General features: G+C 38.8%; 1 protein-coding gene across 6 annotated transcripts in view; it reads right to left on the reverse strand.

Moving 5' to 3' along the window:
- Positions 1 to 8542, reverse strand: part of MIOS (meiosis regulator for oocyte development) — a 31115-nt gene extending 22573 nt beyond the window's left edge. The window contains exons 1-4 of one of the 6 annotated variants that reach the window (XM_032483955.1): positions 8352 to 8542; positions 7266 to 7349; positions 1460 to 2800; positions 1038 to 1136 (exon numbers count right to left, since the gene is read on the reverse strand). In XM_032483955.1, the coding sequence (XP_032339846.1) occupies positions 1038 to 1136; positions 1460 to 2753 (1393 nt within the window). In that variant the 5' untranslated portion in view covers positions 2754 to 2800; positions 7266 to 7349; positions 8352 to 8542. The other 5 variants (XM_032483950.1, XM_032483953.1, XM_032483951.1 and 2 more) reach the window with 5 other exon arrangements.
- Positions 8543 to 22423: the final 13881 nt, after the last annotated feature.

The raw sequence follows: 22423 nt of genomic DNA on the forward strand, positions 1-22423 counted from the left end.
GGGTAATATAGTAAAATTGCCCTTTCATTTGTATTAATAAAAATGGAAATCTCTAACTGAACTCTTATTTTATTATTTATACTAAAAGTTGCTTTTTTAGTGGAAACCTAATGAGAGAATATCAAAATGAAATAGATCATATTAAGTAGTATACTGAATCTTCAGTAATGAGGACCAAATAACTTGTAAGTTTTTTAAAAAGTATAATATAACCATTTAATTAAAATGCTTACCCTACTTGTTAAAAAATAGCATTTTATTTTGTATTTTTATAAAGTATTTATGCAAGGCCTATGAAAAAACCAAGTTAGATTCATTACTTCTACTACCACTCTTCGACTAAATAGTATGAACTACTTTTCTAGCAGCTTGACTTGGGCCCAAATTTGACTGCTACCAAAAGCTGGATACCAAATTTTAGGTTGAGGAGATAACTGTAATATAACCCACAATTCAATTCCAATAAAAATAATAAGAACCAATAAGTGAAAAAATAAGTTTGGCTCTTTTGTCATCTTTATTTTATTCTTAGTTTCTTAATTTCAGTCCTACATTAATTCATACATTAATCCAATCATCAAAGACTATTTCAGGTAAGGTATTTCATGACATACTTCATGTCACAGTTACATAGTCCCTGACATCAGATAGCTAAGTGAAAAGGTTCAGGCAGCAAAATAAAAAGGGGTCTCCTTCAAATAGAAATTTTTAAATTTAGCTTTTATAAAAGCAAATAACTGTGACAAAATCTGAACAACCAGGATCCTATAAATCATCTAATACCTTTCAAAGTGGGTCTTAAAAAAAAAAAAAAAGAATAGATTTAGAAAGTCAGTTTCACTTCAAAGACCCAAGACATCCTCCAAAAAAATTTTTAAATATAAAAACAATTATGCATTTAACTCAACAATTCACTAAAATATCTAATCAGAGATCAAAAGAAACTTATGTACAATATCCTGAAAAAACTAAATTTGGGGAAAAAAATAAGAATACAAAAGTTATAAACCTATTGCAGAAAATAAGAATTTTCTTACCCAAAGATGACTTCACAATTGATTTAATTCCTGCATAAACCAATGATCCTTTGTTGCCTGGAGACTTCTGATCCATATCTTCTGTATACTGCTTCATAAGTATTTAAATGCATAGGAAATACTAGTGATGATGCATAACAAAATATGTCAAAGCAAAATTTATTTTGATTTGAAGCCAATTCATAATAAGCATCAGTGCAAGAAGGCGGTTCTACTCTATTGCAGAGACACTTTTCTTCCTCCTACACAATCTGCAAAGCAGTATTTCAAGTTCAACAGTTTTAAACTTTACCTTGTAATTTTAGTATTATGTAGCTTGTATTTGCACATAAAACATTCAGTACATTTAGACTGACCTTGCAGCAAACTTCAAGAACATGTCTACCTGATTCATCTCACAAAATTCACAACACAAAGGATATAGTGCAGAGTATACCACAGTGACTTCAGCTGCGGATCTTCATTTCCAGCTAAAATGTGGTTTCTCCACACCTGTTCTGTATCAAGTCCGTACCTCGATAAAGCCCGAAGGCGCATCTTCGTTGCTATATCTTTTTCTAAAGAGTTATCGTTTTCTTCTTCTGCACATTCATACAAATGACGACCACAAGCCCACATTAAAGATGTAATTGGGCTCCAGGCAAGAGAGATCCTTTCAAAAACAGTGAAGTCAGACATTGTTCGGTTGGGAGTTACAACTATCATTCGATTTTGACTTGTTGGATGCCAAGCAAAGGAAGCAATGTAATTGTCACAAGGTTGCACACTTCTTTCAATTATCGTGGGTTCAGTTTCATCCCCGATGGGAGTGGGTGTATGCTGCATATCATATAATCTAATAATATTACTATCCCTTGTTAAAGTGGCAAGCAGACCAGTCCTAGTTGGACACCATGCTACTTTTGTTAAGGGCTTCGGTTGCTCAGTCAAAGTCAAAACAGGCTTCTCAAATTTCCTAAGATCCCATATTGCAACCTGACCTTCATAGAAGGAAGCAACACGATCATGGAAGTATGGGTCTACTGTCACCCCCTGAACAGCTTTTGTATTTACAAACATCTTTTGGCTTGTATTCCGAAGATCAAAAATGGCTAGATTACGATGCATACCAGCAAGGAGAAGTTTCTGGTCTCGCGGAAGCCAACAGAGAGAAAGACAAGCATCATTCTGTCCTAATTCATAAAGTGGTTTTGTTACTAATAATGTTGTTTCAGTTTCACCTGCGGACAGTCTCACTTTCTCCAAGGGAACTATATCAGGAGTATATTTGCTGCAGATATCCCAAATCAGCACTGAAAAATCAGCTCTATGTTTATCTAGACCAGCAGCAAGCCAGTTACTATCCAATGGATTCCACGCAAGGGTATTGCACTGTCGTGCATGTTTTGGAACAAATTCTTTTCCTATCAAATCTTTGAACTTTGAGTTATGATCTTGACCAAGACTTGTAAGTACAACTCGACCATTTGCTTGTCCAACTGCTAGGAGACATTCAGGATCATAGTTGAGATACCAGGCAACACATTTCATATAGGGTGTTTCTGAATTTATTGATAGTAATGTCGCTGCAGAGTCTTCAGATAAACGTAGAGATCCAGCTTTGAGTTCTGAATTCACAGTAGATTCCACATGATACAGACTAAGTTCTGAGTCACATACAACAAATCTATCAACCTGGTGTGGTGCCCACAATATATCAGGTTTGGTACCGCTCATGTTTACGGATGTGCTCAAAGAGTCCAGTTAGGTCCATTCACTGAAACCTGTTTAAAAATTAAAAGTTTTAAAATGTTAACAAAATACAATGCTAAGCTCAATCAACTATTTAGAAGGTCAGGAAATTTTCCATACAGGTACACTGTTTTTCAATATAGTTACTTTTCTTCTAACTACTATGAATTCAAGACAATTCAAACTTACTGATAAAAAGGGGGAAAAGAAGACCTTTCTCCAATAAGATGAGCTGGTAGGAATCTGAGAACTCCGCTCTGGCTTTATTTCCCATGATCAATTATTTTAATTGCACTGTTACTAGTACCTTCAATTTAACCTCAGAGTTGAAATAACGTCAGTGTGGTGAGCAAATTATTAAGTATCATCCCTTTGAAGGGAGAAAAACTTCAAAGAGTTATGAATTGTGTTCCTAAGCAATAAAGCAGCACTATCCAACAGAACCTTCTGCAGCATTAGGTATGTTCTATATCTGTACTGTCCAATATGGGAGCTCCTAGCCCCACGTGGCTACTGAGCACCAGAAATGTGACTACTACAAATTTTAAATTTTTCTTTAATGAATTTTGATATAATTAGCCACAAAAGGCACCATAATGGACAATGCAGATTTAAAGTACAAAGCCACTAGTCTCTTCCTTAACTTTCAAGGATAAGAAGCAGCCTAAATGGCAGAGTAAATGCTGGAATATACTGAGCAGAGGTGAGTTTTAGTCCTAGCTCTGACTAGATTAGCTGTATACAGAAAGGCCTCTTAGAAAGGCCTCTGTGTTTGGGGATCCTTTTGTTTTCTCATCTATACAAGAGCTGGTTTAGATTAGTATTTTCCAAATTTCAGTCATTCATGTACCACCTGTGATGTTATTTAATATTTTTCTTTAAATTGACTCATTTTTAAAATTTGAAAATCAATTTTATCATCAGGTCCATGAATCATGGGTACAATATGCTAAATATATTTTTCCTAACATACAGTAAATAGGTAACTATTAAAAACTCTTGACTGTGTTTTACCTAAAATCATCCTGTTTGACCAATGGGACACACTGCACCTTGGGAAACTGAATTAAGTAACTATTAGAGGCTATCTTAGTTTTCAATTCTATAAACTTTGAGTGGGTATTGCAATGGAATTTTTGAAAAGATAAATATCCTGTAGTAGTTTAAGCACAAACTAAAAATTGTGATGTTAAAAATGGTAATTTAATAATAAAAGCTACTTATAAAATGTAAATATCTATTTCTAATCAAGTCTGGCTAGAGGTAATAGTCTGGATTAAAAATGAACAAAGATATTTATAATCGCCATGGCAGTTGGTATCTGTACAACCATGCTGTCAGCTGTTAAAGAGTGAAGCTGTGGTTCATTCATCTTTCTGTCCCCTGTACCAGATTATAGTGCCTGGCACAGACTCCTAATAAAGATACACTAAATAAATTCAACTCAAACATACTTGCTTTACTTATTGATGTTGTAAAAGTTTCAGTCAATAATTATTAGTCTATTCTAGACAGTCTATTCAATAGAATCATAAAATTTGGACGACTGGGAAAACCTCTAAGAATTCTTACACTGGCTTCCTTCCTTCCTTAAGAGCTCTGAAGCCCAAGATCAATCATCTCAATTATATTCTTACTAGCACTCTCAATTTCATTTCCTTGCCACTTTGAGCTTGCCTTCCCTGACCCTAGCTCACCTCAATCCCATTATTTACCGTCCTCTCTCCTCCACTCAGGCTGCCAAGTCTTGTGCCTCTGCAGACTGACTCCGTAAGAAATTAAGGTAGACAACACGTCTGGCCTGTGCTGCCATTCTTCAGCAATCCTTTTATTCATTTTTCCACTCTGGCCTTTATGAACTTCATCTTTATATAATATCAAAGTGATCTTTTTAAAAAACAAACTTAACCATGTTATCCAACCCCTGTTTAAAACTCTCTAATGGTTTTTAACTTCTCTTCAGTATAGAGTTTCAAATCTTCAATATAACCTGTAAAACCCTAAATGCTTTAACCTCTATCTACTGCCCCAGCCTCAATCCACACCATTCTCCTCCCTGCTAACAGTTCTAGCTACACAGTTCTTCTTTTCAGTTCCTAGAATGTAACTCTCCAACCCCCATTACCACACCTTTGCAAATACTATTCTCTCTGGTTGGAGCTTCTTCCCTCCCCTCTTGGTCAAGTTAAAACCTGCTCAACCCTGACGCCAACCATCCTCTATCTCCTCGCCAGTCTACATCAGGTCACTTAGATATACACTCTCATTGAACAGTAGTCCTTCCCTTTAAATCACCCTCTCCATTGTCTCTCCTACTAGATCATAAACTCCTTAGGGGTCCAAAAAGTATTCCATTTGTACCTCTAGTACACAGCACAGAGACCAGCACTTAGTAAATACTTAGTAAAATTCTTTGTTAAATGAATGCACTTGTTAAATGCGCCCTCTGACACTTCCCACACTGCTTTCTCCAAGTTTTACCAATCTCCCCATGCCACCACCCACTGCCCTTTCTAGTAGAGGTTGGCTCCAGCCAAGAGCAAAGTGCCCACTGTCATAACTGGTTCCAATGATGGGTAGGAGCCCACAATGAGCCCTAAGAAAGGATCACTCTAATAGCCTGATTTTTATTTATTCTGTAAATATTTAATGAATATCTTCTATGTTCCAGACATTGTTCTAAATACTGGGAACAGGAACAGATCAGGTTCTTGGTTGCTATAGACTGCATTATGTCCTCCCAAAATTCATAAGTTGAAGCCATAATCTTTACTGCATGTGACTGTCTTGGAGACAGAGTCTTTGAGAAGGCAATTAAGGTTAAGCTTAAATGAGGTCAGAAGGGTAAAGCCCTGATCTGACAGAACTGGTACCCTTAAAAGAAGAGGAGGAGACACCAGAGCTCTCTCCGCATGTAAGCACACAGTGAGAAGGCGGCTATCTGCAAGCGAGGGAGACAGCTATCACCAGAACTGGACCAAACCGGCACCCTGATCTGAGACCTCCAGTCTCTGGACGGTGAGAAAATAAATCTCTAATGTTTAAGCCATCCAGTCTATGGTATTTTGTTACGGCAGCCCAAGTGAACAAATATACTAGCTTAATAAAGCCTGCATTCTAATGCTCAAGTTATGTCCAATCTTAAAGAGAATTTAAAATTTAAGGATAAGAAGAAAAAGAGGCACTTGTGTAATAAGAAGTAGCTAAGACAACAAAAAGGAGGAATGGATACTGCCAAGTATGGCTTCATTCATACTTATGTCCTAAGGACAGAGGGAAACTCTTAATTGGACGTATCCTGAGATCTGGCCCATCTTCTCATCTCACTGAAAGACAAATATTTAAAGAAGCACACTTTTTATGTAAGTTTCCATCCTATAACAGTACTCTACACAAATGACCTATGGTAAGAATACTTGATGCCACGTAGAAAAATCCTTCTTAAAAGAAAACAGAAAGTGTTACCGTAATTTAAAAAACTGCTTGATTTATACGAGTCTCAATGAAGAATCATTTGCATTTCTTCTGATGTTATGCAGATATTTATATTACCATCCACAAAATCTGGTTATAGTAACTCACAAAGAATCACAGAACTTAAGAGTTAGAAAGAGACTAGCAAACTCTGCTTAATTCACACAGAAGTAAAGTAAGGACCAGATGCTCTGACTCCTGTCCAACAACTCTCATCCTAGATTACCGTACAGAGAAAGGATCAGCTACACTATATGCAGGGCCCCCAGACTCAAAACCTTTTAGGAATTTCAAGACTGTGACAGCAGAGCATTAAACCAAGTGTCAGGCCTTCTAAAGATGGGCCTTGTGGGACTGTACAGGCATACCATGAGGCTGGCCCTGAACAGAGAGGTACATCTATAAGCCATTTCTTAAGAAATGTAGAGCTGACCTTGAACAACTCAGAGGGTAGGGCAGAGACCCTTCAACACAGTCGAAAACCCACATATAATTTATAGTTGGCCCTCTGTATTTGTGGTTTCTCTGTATCTGTGACTGCATCCCCAGACTCAGCCAACTGTGGGCTGTGTAGTACTGTAATATTCACTATTGAAAAAATCCTCATATAAGTGGGCCCATGCAGTTCAAACACATGGTGTTCAAGAGTCAACTCTGTTTCTTTATAACCCAGCACACAATATAAATGGGTCCCGACTCATGAACGCAGATCACTAGCAATACGGTGGAGAGCAAAGAAAAGTGAACCTGGAGTCAAAAATCTCCAGCCACTTACTAACTAGACCCTAATAAGTCTCTTAATACTCCAAGACTATAAAATGGAGGTAGAACCTATCTCATCTCTAACTCACAAAGTTGTGACCATCAAGTTAAATATGTTCTCTGCATCCAAAACAAATCAGTATCACTGCGATTCCCTTAAACAGCCCTGGAAATTAATGTTTTCAATGCTGGAAACATTGAAAAGGTGGGGATAGGAGGGGTGTGATATGCAATAATTACAGCTTATATTTAGATCCTCACCTTCAAGTTTAACAAGTGCTTACTTCCCATCAATGGTTTCTGAACAAAGGAAAGCCATGCTGACTCTGTTCCTCAGCAGAACATCTGTAACAGCACCATCCAACAGAAACATAGTGTGAGCCATGTAACTTAAAATTTTCTAGTACCCACATTGAAAAAGAATACATTAAATTTAACAATGTATCTTATTTAACTCAACATATCAAAAATACTACCCTTTCAACATGTAATCAATGTAAAAATATTAATGACAAATTTACTTTTTTCTTTTTTGTACCAAGTCTTGGAAACACAATGTGTATTTCACACTTCCAGCACATCTCAACCCTGTGTGGCTACTGGACACAAAAGATCTGTACAACACTAAGTGTACAAGGAATCCAACCACCCTTTCACATCCTTTTTCAATTGATGTATTTTCTATTTTTCTTGTGACAAATGACAGCAGTAGTTTCAAGAAATTTCTACCATCACTATCTTCAAGGAGGTGTTCCATGTATCTCCAAATTTCCCTTAAAATATAGTTCTACAAAAGGGCTGCGAACGCAGTTATTTGCTAAGTTAATTTAGGAATGCTCGAGGCATAGGTGAGAGGCTTTAGGCTCCTATAGAATTTTCACTGCTCGTATATGCAGAGAACAGAGCTACGCGGGTGACAGGCCCTTTAAGAAGTACTTAATAGAGTATAACTAGAGCAAGGCTTGTTGCTCTACCGGCTAAATCAGGAATCTGAGGGCGACTTCCGCGCTCCAGACACCTGGCTGAGCCTCTCGTCCAGGGCGAGGACGCGGTTCCAGGTTCTCGTCCAAGGCTGCAGCGCGGACCCAGCGCCGGGAGACGGTCCCCGAGCGCTCCCCCCGGCCGCCCTCAGCTCCGAGGCCCGGCCGGCCGCCAGGCGCTGTTATCCCGCAGCGCGGAACGTGATTCCCGGCGCCTCGGCTAGCAGGAGACCCCGGGTCCGCCCCCGCCCGGACCTTTCAACGGGGCTTTCCCCGGCTCCTCGCGGCCGCCCCGGCACTTGCGAGCCCTCTAACCGGGCCTCCCAATCACGAGAGCGGAGACGCGGCCCGCGCCGCACTCACCAACCTGGGGAGGGAGCGCTGCCGTCGTACTGCCGCTTCCGGCCTGGTAGCCGCCCCTCCCGCCGCGGGGGGTCGAACACGAGCAAGATGGCGGCGGCGGCGCTGCCAGTAACCTGCGCTCAGGGCCAGGGTTCTTCTCCCCACCACCGCGCCTCGCGGACGCGCGGACGCGCCAGGGCCTCGGAAGGGGAGTTCCCCACCGCGAGCCCCGCCCCTCGCTCGCCCTGGAGTCGCACCGCCCCGGGGCGGGGCTACGCTCTGGAGGCCCCGCCTTCCGCCCGAGCGCTCTGGTCCGCCCCGCAGGCCCCGCCTCTAGGAGTCGCGTCGTTGATTTTAAAGCGCTTCCGACTCGTTAGCTCCTTTAATCAGTTTAAATTTCCATTAAAAATTTATTGCAAGCCAACGATATAGTAGAAAGTCCAAGGTATTTGGTTCACGATTTATCACTCATTTACTCACTCAACAAACACTTCTTAAGTGTCTGCTGTGCACTTGACACAGTGCTGGAATGTCAGAGACAGCGGAGTGACTCCCAAAAAACAGAATCCCGGCAGGAAACAAGCAATTAGAGTGATGTTAACAGGGATGGGGGCGCCCCCTGAGTGTCTGGGTGTGTGTGTAGTGGTGGGGAGTCAGGAACGCTTTCTAGAGGCTAGACTGAGACAAGAAGGATGAAGATGGGATTAGCCGGGAAAGGGAACAGGGCAGAGGGACTGGAGCAGAGCAAGAGAAAGTGCAGGGCACATAGCAGTGGGGAAACAGTAGGGTATGGATGAGTGAGCAGAGGAAGTGGGGACAGATTAAGATGATGTAGTAGAAGGTATTTGGAAACCAGGTTGGTGAGTTTGGATGGACATTTTTCTAAAGGCAGTGAGGCAATCATTGAAAAATTTCAACCAGAAGAGTGTGATCAGTTTTTCAGAGAGAAAAGGGGGAGGGATATGGTAAGTATCCAAAGGAGAGATGATGGAGACCCAAACTACCAGTGGTGTGGAGTGGGGATGGAGAGGAGTGTGTGGGCTGGGGAATATTTAGAAGTTCGGGTGAACAGAGCTTGATAATTGACTCAGTGAGTAAAGGAGGAAGAGGATTCTAGGTTTCCATTTCCTGTAAGTAGGTGACGGTGCTGGCACAGGTGTTATAAACCTGACACAGAGACTGTCTTTGGATGTCTGGCAGTCTTTGCTTGTCTGTTCATGGTTAAAAGAAGGTGGTTTGGGGCTTGTGGTGATTGATTAAAACAGCATACTGAGCTAAGGCCTGGTGACCTTTAAGGCAGGTAGTTTTGGTAAGATGAGTTTGGGGAGAGTTTGCCTCTGGAGGTCTAAGGCTCCTTTTCACTCCTGCCGTTGGAAAAGTGGAGGTTGAAGAAAGTGCTGAGTACTGAGGGGAGATAGCACAGGATTCACCCCTTCAAACACTATCTTACCAATCTTCTCAGTGATTTCAGTCCTGGCCCCAAATCCCCATGGGCAACCTCAGATCAGTACGAGTCCCTTCCTCATTCCTTCTACCGCACACAGACGAGGGAAACAGCTCCCCGCACACTCAGGGGGAGACTTTGCTTTGACTCCAGAAAGGAAGTGAAAACTGTTAGGAATTCCCACAGCCTCCTACTGTTTTCTCTTTCCTTCCCTGAACATCTTCGTTCACTCCCATTCTTACCTTCTTATAGGCGGGCCGAGAGGAAGAGGCAAGGCCTACATGCTGCTTCTCAGGGACCCAGCTCTTCCATGTGTCTTCAGCCTCCTCATTTCTACTGCTCCTTTACCTTCAACCTATGTTCAAGTTACTCCCGGCTTTCTTCTCAAAGGAGAGAACCAAACTCACCCTCTCTAATCCCACCTCCTCCTGTCTTCCCCTGAATTCAATCCACTCAGGCTTTCAGCCCCACGATTCCACAGAAACTGCTCTTTACTTGCCTAGTGTTGTCTTCCCTTTCTGGAATACATGCTCCACATGGTCAGTTTTCATTCTGTTGTGCCTCCAACTCCAAGTGTTAGCAAGGCACTTGGTGACCAAGTTAGGGATGACCATTCTGGGGCCTCCCTTTCAGCGGTGCGTGTGGCTGTATCAAAAAGCTGTGACCAGTAAGATGTGAGGAGAACTGGGTCATGTCCTTTAGAAGAGGAGATGCTGGCTGTCGACTTCCTCTCTCCCTTCTCCCTGCTGTCTGGAAAATGGCAAAAAGAAACACCGGTTAGAAATGGAAGCAGTGTGTCAAGGAAGGCAAAACTGCTCCATCAGTCTAAGTCCCAGCCTAATTCGGGGAGCTCAGGCTCCTTCCTCCCTAGGATCAGCTACAGACTTCTGGCCCATTACACGAGAGGAAATAAAATTTGTTCTTTTAAAAATTACTGTTTGTTTGGACCTGTTTGTTATAGTGGCTTAACCTATTCCTTAACTAGTAGACAGGGGCTCTGTCTACTTTATTCTCTGCTGAATCTCCAGGACCTAAAACAGTGCATAGCACAGAGCATATGCTCCATAAAAATTTGTTAAGTAAATCCTAAAACAGTACCTTTCTCTGCTCTACACTTCCAACCAGTTAGTATCTTTTTCTCTCCTTACTTTTCCATCTAAGCTTTTGCAAGTGTATTCTTCTCATGTTGCTGCCAGCTCCTTGCACTCTTAAAGTCCCTGTAGGAACAAGTAACATTTTTCCCATTCTACTTGGAAATTGATTCCACTTCTCCACTAAACCGTGTTCCTTGTGAGTATCACCGGATCATGTCCCTTAAAAGAGAAGCTGCTTGTTGTCCACTTCCCCTTCTCCCTTCTTTTTATCTGGAAAATGGCAGACAGTACTTTCCCTGTGCGTAGTGAACGTTTTGTACAGAACTTTGAATTTCCAATAGTGACCGCTGCATAATATGTATTCAAAAATAGTTACCCAGTGGGAGAATGCACTGTTTTTGTTGGAAGATCAAACTGTATCAGGGAACTTAACCACTGGTCTGAGATTATGCTAGTTGTCTTTATCAACGTGCATTTTGTAATGGATGCCACAGTTGCTATAGTTCGGTCATAGTGTTTTGTTTGTTTAAACTTCTGTTCCCCTAACAGGAGGTTCTTCTTTTTAACCTCCTTTGTTTATGTTGTGGTGATTCAGGATAGGGTTTTTGTTGTGGTTTTAAACCAGTAAAGGATGGCAGTTGAAGATGGTTAATTTTCTTCTTTTTTTATTTTAATATTTTTTTATTGAGTTATAGTCATTTTACAATGTTGTGTCAAATTCCAGTGCAGAGCACAATTTTTCAGTTATACATGAACATACATATATTCACTGTCACATTTTTTTTCTCTGTGAGCTACCGTAAGATCTTGTATATATTTCCCTGTGCTATACAGTATAATCTTGTTTATGTATTCTGCATATGCCTGTCAGTATCTACAAATTTTGAGATCCCAGTCTGCCCCTTCCCACACCCTTGGCAACCACAAGTTTATATTCTATGTCTGTGGGTCTGTTTCTGTTTTGTATTTATGTTCTTTTTTTTTTTTTTTTTTTTTTTTAGATTCCACATATAAGCGATCTCATATGGTATTTTTCTTTCTCTTTCTGGCTTACTTCACTTAGAATGACATTCTCCAGGGACATCCATGTTGTTGCAAATGGCATTATGTTGTCAGTTTTTATGGCTGAATAGTATTCCATTGTATAAATATACCACATCTTCTTTATCCAGTCATCTGTTGATGGATATATAGGCTGCTTCCATGTCTTGGCTATTGTGAACAGTGCTGCTATGAACATTGGGGTGCAGGTGTCTTTTTGAAGTAGGGTTCCTTCTGGATATATGCCCAGGAGTGGGATTCCTGGGTCATATGGTAAGTCTATTCCTAGTCTTTTGAGGAATCTCCATACTGTTTTTCACAGTGGCTGCACCAAACTGCATTCTCACCAGCAGTGTAGGAGGGTTCCCTTTTCTCCACAGCCTCTCCAGTATTTGTCATTTGTGGACTTTTGAATGATGGCCATTCTGACTCGTATGAGGTGATACCTCATTGTGGTTTTGATTTGCATTTCTCTGATAATTAGTGATACTGAGCATTTTTTCATGTGCCTGTTGATTATTTGTATTTCTTCCTTGGGGAATTGCTTGTTTAGCTCTTCTGCCCATTTTTGGATTGGGTTGTTTGTTTTTTTTCTTTTTAAGTCATATGAGCTCCTTATATATTCTGGAGATCTAGCCTTTGTCTGTTTCATCTTTTGCAAAAATTTTCTCCCATTCCGTAGGTTGTCATTTTGTTTTACTTATGGTTTCCTTTGCTGTGCAGAAGCTTGTAAGTTTCATTAGGTCCCATTTGTTTATTCTTGCTTTTATTTCTAGTGCTTGGGTAGACTTCCCTATGAGAACATTTTTGAAATGTATGTCAGATAATGTTTTGCCTATATTTTCTTCCAGGAGGTTTATTGTATATGGTCTTATGTTTAAGTCTTTGATCCATTTTGAGTTTATTTTTGTGTATAGTGTAAGGGAGTGTTCTAGCTTCATGGATTTACATACTGCTGTTCCAGTTTTCCCAACACCATTTGCTGAAGAGACTGTCTTTATTCCATTGTATATTCTTGCCTCCTTTGTCAAAGATGAGTTGACCAAAAGTTTGTGGGTTCATTTCTGGGCTATCTGTTCCATTGGTCCGTATGTCTGTTTTTGTACCAATACTATGCTGTCTTGATGAATGCAGCTCTATAGTATTGCCTGAAGTCTGGGAGAGTTATTCCTCCAGCCTATTTCTTTTTCTTCAGTAATGCTTTGGCAATTCTAGGTCTTTTGCGGTTCCATATAAATTTTATTTTGATTTGTTCTAGCTCTGTGAAATATGTCCTGGGTAATTTGATAGGGATTGCATTAAATCTGTAGATTGCCTTGGGCAGTGTGACCATTTTAACAATACTGATTCTTCCAATCCAGGTGCATGAGATATCTTTCCATTTTTTAAGGTCTTCTTTAATTTCCTTCATCAATGGTTTATAGTTTTCCATGTATAAGTCTTTCACCTCCTTGGTTAGATTTATTCCTAGGTATTTTTCTTTTTTTCTTCTTTTACTGCTGCGCTTAGCAGCAATTCAGCAACCAGTGGAATATCCTGTGGAATCTGTGACTGGCTAATCCCATCCCCTTTTATTTTCACATGCACGAGGTCAGTCTGTACCTGAGAGCAACTCCGACTCCTTAGGCATCAAGTGGAAATTAAGGCCCCTGTGTACATGTGACATGGCTTAGGTAATCTTTCTACAAAGGCTGAGGATGAGAAGATCTGGGATATCTTAAAATAGTAGTCTTCAGAAAGTATTCTAGCACAATCCAGAATCAATTTTGTAAAACGATGCATGTATTCATACGTATTTGTGGTTCCATCTAACATCCTCCCAATAAATTTACGAAGTTGCCAAGAGTATGATTTTTAATGTTTAAAATATTTATATTGCAAATAAAAACTGTTACATCAGACTTTAAATGTATCCAATGAAATTTAAATACCTTGCTGAGAGTTTCTTACTATCATTCATTTAAAAATTCAGTGAATCATCTATTCCTCAATTGTTAAAAATTTGATATTAATCTATTTTTCTCTCCTTGAACTTGTATTTCCATTCTCCTGCTCCTGGTGGATTATTTATGTGTTTGATAACAAACAATTGTATAGCATATACTATGTGCAGATACTTTACAACACAGGCTCATTTAACACTCTGTCTCAGGTTGGGTGCTGTGGAAAGCATATTCCAAGATGGCAATAGGATGTAGGACACTTACCAGGGAGAACAGTGCCTGTGGAAGGGAGGAGGAAAAGGCTGAGCCAACAAAGGCCTCAGGCAATCTGTGGGAAATGCTGAAACTGGACTGGCCCTTTAGAGTTGTCTTGAGTGGGGACAACGGACTCAGGCCTTTATATTACCCAACTGGTGTGGATGTAAGCTGTCCCTTAAAAAAAGGGTGACTTTGAGTGAGGCAGTTTTCTTGGCAAGGAAGTCCCCAGAGAAGGCTGACAGCTGAGGGCCAGCTGTTGGCAACACTCCCAGCAGCTGAAGGAATAAGTAACTCATTACTGAAGGGGCACATCTGTGTGGTGCATCACGGAATCTACCACATCTTCATCACAATTTTATGAGGCTGATCCTGATAATTTTTACCACTTTACAGATGAGAAAACTGAGGCACAGGGAGGTTAAATAAATTGCCTAAGATATCTCTTAAGTAGTGGACCTAGGATGTGAACCCAGATAGTCTGGCTCTAGCATTGTTCTTCTAACTACTGGCCTATGCACCATCAAATAAAGCAAACACTGATCGAATTCTATGCTCCATTAAAATAATCGTTTAAAACACAGGTTGGTAAACTTTTTTGTAAAAGACCAGATAGCAGGTATTTTCAGTTTTGCAGGCTAACCTGCCTCTATCCCGACTCTGCAGTTCTGCTGTTGTGTTGCAAAGGCAGCCACAGACAGTACATAAACAAAGGGGCATGGCTGTGTTCCAGCAAAATTTTATTTACAGAAAAAGGTGGCAGGTTAGATTAGTTTGCTAACCCCTGTTTTAGAAAAAAAAGAATTTTAAAGATAGAGGAAAAACTCATGGTTTATTGTTGTAGGAATAAAATAGGACTGGATGGAATAAACATCATGATCCTAACCTTGTTTTTTTAAAGACTAGAGGGAATTGGGCCAACATATTAACAGTTGATTTCTCTGTGTGGTAGGTTTAAAAGTGAACAACATTTTCTCTATTGCACTTTTCTGTTTTCTGAAATAAAATTGTAAAACTTCTTTAATAAGAAAAAGACCAATGAGTATTATTTTAAAAGGTATTATTGGAGGGATTAGGATGCTAAATTCCAAAATGATAGACAGACACTTCATAACTCTATACCCGTAGAGTTAAGTCAGAAATAATAAGGTTCAAGCAGCGTGCTAAGTGCTTTATTTACTGGGGTAGTTATAGGATGCTAACTGCAACATGGGTGATGCTACCATTTGCTGCTTTGCTGGTTGCCTCTTCACAGGGTCTCTGTTTCTTTTGTGGGTAACTTGGTGTTATGGACTGAATGTTTGTCTCCCCCCAACAATTGATACATTGAAATCCTAACCCCCAAAGTGATGATATTAGAAAGTGGGACCTCTGGGAAGTAATTAGGTCGTGAGGGTGGAGCCCTCATGAATGGGAGTAGGGCTCTTATGAACGGGACCCCGGAGAGCTCTCTCAAATCCCTTCCTGCCACCTGATGACAGGATGAGAAGTCGGCACTCTGAAACCCAGAGGAGGGCCTTCACCAGAACCGGACCATGCTGACACCTCATCTCAGATTTCCCGCCTCCAGAACTCTGAGAAATTTCTGTTGTTGATAAGCCACCCAGTCTAAGCGTACTCTGTTACAGCAGCCCAAATGGACTCACAAACCGGGCTTACCCCTCCTGATGAGCACTGAAGCACTAAAACAGCAGCCATCAAAATTACTAACAAATCCCAGTGAAACCAGAGCCGTCTTGCTGCTTTGTCTCTTCCCCTTATTGGACAGGATCTGAGTAAATCACATTTCAGCTTTTAAAACAGATGAGCTGGCTAAATTCTGCTCATTTCTCTGCTCCTACTGCCATTGCCCTAGTTTAGGTCTTAATTACTGCTCACCCAGACAGCTGTCTCCCAACTGGCCTCTGGTTCCCCTGTTCCTATGCTTTTTACTCGAATCCATTGATCTTCCTGAAGCACATCTGAAGCGACTCTCTTGTTTAGAACCCTTCCTTGGTTCATGTTTCCTCCAGACCAACACCCAAACTCCTCAGCCTGGAGTTAAGATGTCAGTATTATAAGTCTTCACGGTTGATGAGAAAAAAAGTTTGTATTTTCAGTGCATCAGATTAATTCTAGAATTACCTAAACCTAAGGAAGCCCAAAGTTGTAAAACAGGCTTCTCTTGGGAGTGAAATGAGAAAAAGATTTCCAGAACCAACACTGGAAGTTAGACAAATGTCTAACTATGAAGATAATGAGTTTGGAACCAATGTCATTTTGAGGAAGAGACCAGGTTACAGTAATATCAAAGCATAACTGATTGGCCTGGGTTAATAATTTGGACTGTTTCTGATGTAATGCACAATGTGTAACTATAAAATCTTCAAATGGGTAATGGACTTAATTCTCATGTTCAAGATCTTGGACTATCAGCAGCTTATTTGAAAAGTTATGCCTGACTTTCTTAGTTAAGTATAGTTGTAACCCCAGAAAGAAATGGCAAAGGTAAGAAATCAGAAGCATAAAGAGAATCAGAATAAGAATCAGGACAGAAATAATGAAAAAGACAGATTTACTTCCTAAGTTTTAGCCCTTTGGTAAATTTTGTACCAGTCAGTTTTATAATCATTGCAATGTTGGATGTATTTTGTCTTTTAATAAACATGTAAAAGAATCTGCTGCTTTAAATTTGAAAAGAGGGATTCAGTTTGCAACAACGTTTCCAAGTTTGGAGAAATCTAATTTATTAAATTAATATATGTTCATGAATTATTTATATAAATGAGGTATATGTTATTTTTAAATTATTAAATTAATAATAGTGAATATTCCTCTCTATGTAATCAACATACACAAAAGCTTCTAGACTATTAAAGAAAGTTATCAACATGAGGTTATCCCCATTTGGGCCCAACATGTCTTTCCACCTGGATCCTTTAACCCATACTAGCTCCAGCCCTACTGAATTGTTCCCAATTACTTTTACATAGCAACTTCCTTTAACATGCATTTGTTCCCTTTTTCCCTGGAATATCATTGTTGTTTTATGATGGCTCCTATGGAGTCCTGCTCTTTCAATGGATTGGTTGCATTCCACTGTAATCAGAATAGGCAAACCATTTTATGCAACTAAAATGTCAAGTCTTTAATAAATTAATACAAGTTGCAAAATATAATAAATACACAAAAACTTTTGCAATGCTACACTAAAATATGAATTGCACAAAGGGTGTGACGTTACATGGGACCAAGACCTATGGTTCTGCAGGTTGTGCATTAAAACACCTCCAGGAGGGCCGTTTGCATCTTGGTTATTCCACTGTCATCAGGCAGCAAGAGTCTTGAGGAAGGGACACTTTTCTAATAGGAGGGATGATACTTTATGTTACATGTATGGTGCTGTGAAGGAAATGATATTGTATACCATGAGAAGCACCCATGCATGGTGTATAAATTAAGCAAAAGCTCAGACTAATAAAAATGTTATACTGTAATGATGCACATTTATATGTTGGGTTTAAAAATAACCTGGTCTCCAGAAAGAATTAATTTGGAGGGGAGGGGAAGCATTCATGTAATTGTTTATTTAATGCTTTAAAAGTTAAAATTCCAATTTTTGTTTTTTTTTAACATGTCAGCCAAGAAAATACATATCTGTCATATTTGCTTTTTTTTTATAAGTATGCCAAAACTATGTTTATTGGGTAAAATTGAATAGCTCCAAAGACTGAATTTAACTAGAAGAGACTGCTTTAAATGGGAAGGCACTCAATTATCTTCTGTGGGCAAGTTTAAGATTTTTTTCTTATCCTACTCTACTATTTTATTCTATCAAGACTTTTGTCTCCCAATTCATGTAGATTCTACATCCCTGATTGAAGATCTAAATCATTTTCTCTTTACAGAGAAATAATTTCTTAATGTTGCCTGCAAATTGTTTGTTAAGTACACGTGTTATTGCCTAAGAGTTTTTCTTTTCTCTAATTTTAATATACATGTATGGGAAATAAAACTCACATTTAATAGCCGATGAAGGCTGCTGATGTATTAGCAGCTGCCTTGAAATTATTGGATGCAAAGTAAGCCCTACCCTGACTATTAAATAGAACTGGATCTAAAAAATAAAAGAGAGAAACTTCCAAACTGATTTTATGAGGCCAGCATTATCCTAATACCAGATACCAGATTTGTCTGATACCAAAACCGAAAACAAAGACACCACAAGAAAAAAAAAATCACAGGCCAATGTCCCTTATGAACATAGCTGTAAAAATCCTCAACAAAATATTAGCAAACTGGAATTCAACAATATATTAAAAGGATTGTATACCACAAAGTAGGATTCATTGCAGAGCTGCAAAGATGGTTTCACATCTGCAAATCTATGTGATACACCACATAAACAAAATGAAGGATAAAAGCATATGATTATCTCAATAGACGTAGGAAAAGCATTTGACAAAATGCAACATCCATTTATGGTAAATAGACTTGGATAAGATTATTCATTCTAATGAATGCACTGACTCCATTTTTCTTGTGATTGAAATTAACATTGGTCTTCCTAGTACTTCTTTAAAACTTTAGTTTCTGAAAATTATTCTTTTTAACCTGATGTTTTTCCTTTGCATTAATTTTACAAGGTAGAGGTTGGGGAGTAGAGAGTATATAAATGATAAAATAAAACGTAGTCACTTTTAACTATGCCCATATAAATACAGAGGGAGATAAGAGTTAAGGGTGATAATTATTCACAACATACTTCCTCTGGATTTGGAATTAATTGAGAAATATATACAATAGCCAGAGACACAGGGATCAGAATATCAGCATTACTACCAGTGAAGCTGAATGTAGCTTGGACCTGCAACCCCAGTTAAGTTTCCTGGTACTTGCTCCCATGTCTAGACTTTGGGCTTTCTCACCACTCAGTCTTCCAACTGCAAGGGGTGTCACTTACTACCTCCCATCCTTGGGTCCCTAATAGTAAGTATGGAGAAGATGAAGTCACACATGCACAAGACTTTGAACACATTAACTCTACCCATTCAGGAAATGGACCAATGGATGTTAGACTATTACCCCCACCATTCAGTATAAATCTAAATATTCCTCCTGTGGAGATGAGTGAATAAGGGGATAAAAAAGATATCAAAGGTTGTACACTAGGAGAGGTATCATAGAAATATGAAAGCAGGGGTGTACTTGTTAAGGAAAGTAGAAATGTTAATCAACATCCTATTGGAACTACAGTCATTGATCAGTTGCAAACATAGGTTGGCCAAGGGTACAAGAATTTGGCAAAAACCAATGAAAGCATTCTTTCAGAATCAATTTTTTATGTGGAATTCAGAGTAGAAAGTATTGTGTATTTTGTTATTACAGTATTTGTAAATACATACCCTTCATATCAGTAGCATTTATAATAAACTTATGTACATACATATACAGAAAGTTTTTTTTCAGAGAGCTAATTGTTAAGTACTTTTCAACAAACTACTGAGTAGTGTCTTTCTCCTTTGTTTCCTTCCCTTTCCGAGGACTATTAGGCACTAAGCTCTTTGATTCTGCTTTCTAAATATTTCTTGGAATTGTTTACCTCTTTCCGTTCCCACTTCCAGTACTTGAGAGACTTATCTCTCATTATTAGTACTTTACTGAGTCTCCTAATAGGTCTCTAGGTCTCCAGGCTTGCTTCCCTGAAAAATTAACTCCTCATGCAGTCACCAGAAGGATTTTCCTAAAATGCAAATGTAATCATGTCATTCCCCTGCTTAACATTGTTCACTGCTTCCTCACTGCTTTTCAAGATAGTCGAAACCCTTTAACACGGCACAGAAGACAGGGCCTACTTCTCCTCTGCTCCCGGTACTTCCAAACTCTGTCACAGTCTGGGCTGGATGCCCTCTCTGCAGGTCTCTTTTATAGATATTATCATACAGAATTGCCATTGTCTTTTTTTTTTGTCTCATATTTTGTTATAAAAACTTTCAAACATACACGAAAGTTGACAGAATTGTATAGCAAACACATTACCCACCATCTAGAGTCCATAATTAACATTTGAACTATAATTGACATATTTTTATTTCATAATATTTATCCATCTACCCATCCTTCTATCCATCTTCTTTTTTATAGTGAATTTCTAAGTAAGTTGCAGACACTAGTACATTTTGCTCCCAAACACTTCCTCATGATATTATTAGCTAGAGTTTGATATTTGATTATTTAAAAATGTTTTTTGGTAAAATTTGACTTTTACTTACCTATCTTTTCCACTAGGCTGAAGTGACTGGGTCTTACTTGTTTTCTACCCAATGCCTTACATATAGTAGAAATGAAGTTAATGTCTGTTAAATGGATGTGTTTGCGATTACATCAAATGTTAGTTTCCTGATTCATAAATAAAAGTAATTTTTCCACCTCTTTGATTCATCTCCTTATTCTCCTACCCAGAAAATTAGTAGCAAGCAACTTCCATTCTACCTGTTCAGCATCACAGGGAATCAAGAATTTTAATCTGTTAAAGATAGTAGACAAGCTCTCTCATGGTGTCTTCCTACAAAGCCCCACAAGGTGGTGCCCAAATACCTTTTTTCAAACAGTAGTCCCTCAAGACCCATGGTCAGTCCTAATTTCTGGGTATTGGGCATTTTTGAATTTTGTTAATTAGCATAACAGAATATATATATTTAAGTAAAATTTAATTACATTAAATAAAATTATACATGTGTAATTTCAGAATCGATAGTAATGTATATAAACAATGAATAATTATATTATGTACCTTATATTTGTATAGAGTTGTATATTATTAAAAGGTTTTTCATATCCAAAATAATAAAATATTCATTCAGCTCAAGTCCCTTTCACTATAAACTTTGTCCATGAGTAATTTACCCTTACTACAGAATTTAAAAGGACAGAAGAAGAACAAACAAGTGTATAGGAGAAGCTAACTAATTTAGATGTAACTCAGAAAATGATGACTCTGTTACCCCAACGGGGGCAACGTTGTGTGAACCCGAGGAGTAATGGATAGACAGAATGTCGGATATAAGTTATGTAATGTTCTTAAAACAATTTAGTTCCAGGAATTTGATAGTTATTTTTAAAGCTTTCTTTGTGGAATATTCTTATTAAATCCCAAATAGATTGACCAGGAAACTCAAATGGGTGTTGAGTTTCTGCAGCTTGTTATTCATGCAAATAATGATATCCACCTATATGACTGGATATATTTTGATCAAGTGTCAATAGCATAAACCACAGGTTACTTAAATCAGTGTAACAATCCCCAGCTACTCTTGCAAACTTGCCCAAACTTAGAGGAGAAAGTTGTTCAACTCAAGGCTCTAAGAAATGGTGTTCACTGCCTTTGAAGGCCCAGGCATTAAGATTTACAAAGTAAGAGATGAGACTCACTATGTGTTAGAATTTAGCCCATGATAATTTGTCCTGAGTCATTTACTACTAAAGAAAAATCCATATTTTTCAAACAGAAATTATTGGTCATAAAACAGCCTCTTTGTTCTCCTGCTCTGGCACAAACCTGAACGGTACAAAGAAATAATACGACAGTTTCTAATACCCAAAAGTAAAATAAACTAAATGAAAAACAGAAAGTGTTTTCCCCATTAAAGGCAGAGTTTGGTCAAAGCTTAATAAATGGACCCTCTGTTTCCTTCTTTGGTGGGTTCTGCATGAAAATGTTAAGACTTCTCTATCCACTGGCTGAGGAAAATAATTTAAAGAAAATTGGACCTTCCAACTTATGATAGGGCAAGATTTCTTAGAAAGGAAAGCTGTAAAAATTTTCAGGAGCATTCTGACTTTTTGTCATAAAATAATCCACTCTCAGCAAAAAATAAACACAGAAGGAGGAAATAGCTACATTGAGGAAAAATTTAAGAGAAAGATTTTGATAGTCATAAGTTTGATACAATGGAAATTCACACTGTCATTGTGGTCCAGGGCACTATGTTTTGCATACGTGACTCAATTATTCAAATTGGGGGCCAAGTGACAAATAAAGCAAGATATATTAAGGATTAAACAAAACAAAAAATAATTGCGTAGCGGGAACGTGGAAGCCAACGTCATCAGAATTTGGTGAGGGGTGAGGTGCCTGAGTCACACTGCTCCAGACTTACGGAATGCCGCGTTTCCTACGTTTCATTACAGAGGGTAACTTTCACTTCCTTGTCTTTGAATGCTTTTAATCCTTCCTTTAGATGATAAATAGGACCAATACCATTTTGATGTTTCTCTAATTTACTGTGAATGATGTGAGAGCATGTCTAAGTCATACTTTTGGAGCCAGGAAGGATAATGA

This window comes from Camelus ferus, chromosome 7 (genome assembly GCF_009834535.1).
Source record: "Camelus ferus isolate YT-003-E chromosome 7, BCGSAC_Cfer_1.0, whole genome shotgun sequence".
Taxonomy (NCBI): Eukaryota; Metazoa; Chordata; class Mammalia; order Artiodactyla; family Camelidae; genus Camelus; species Camelus ferus.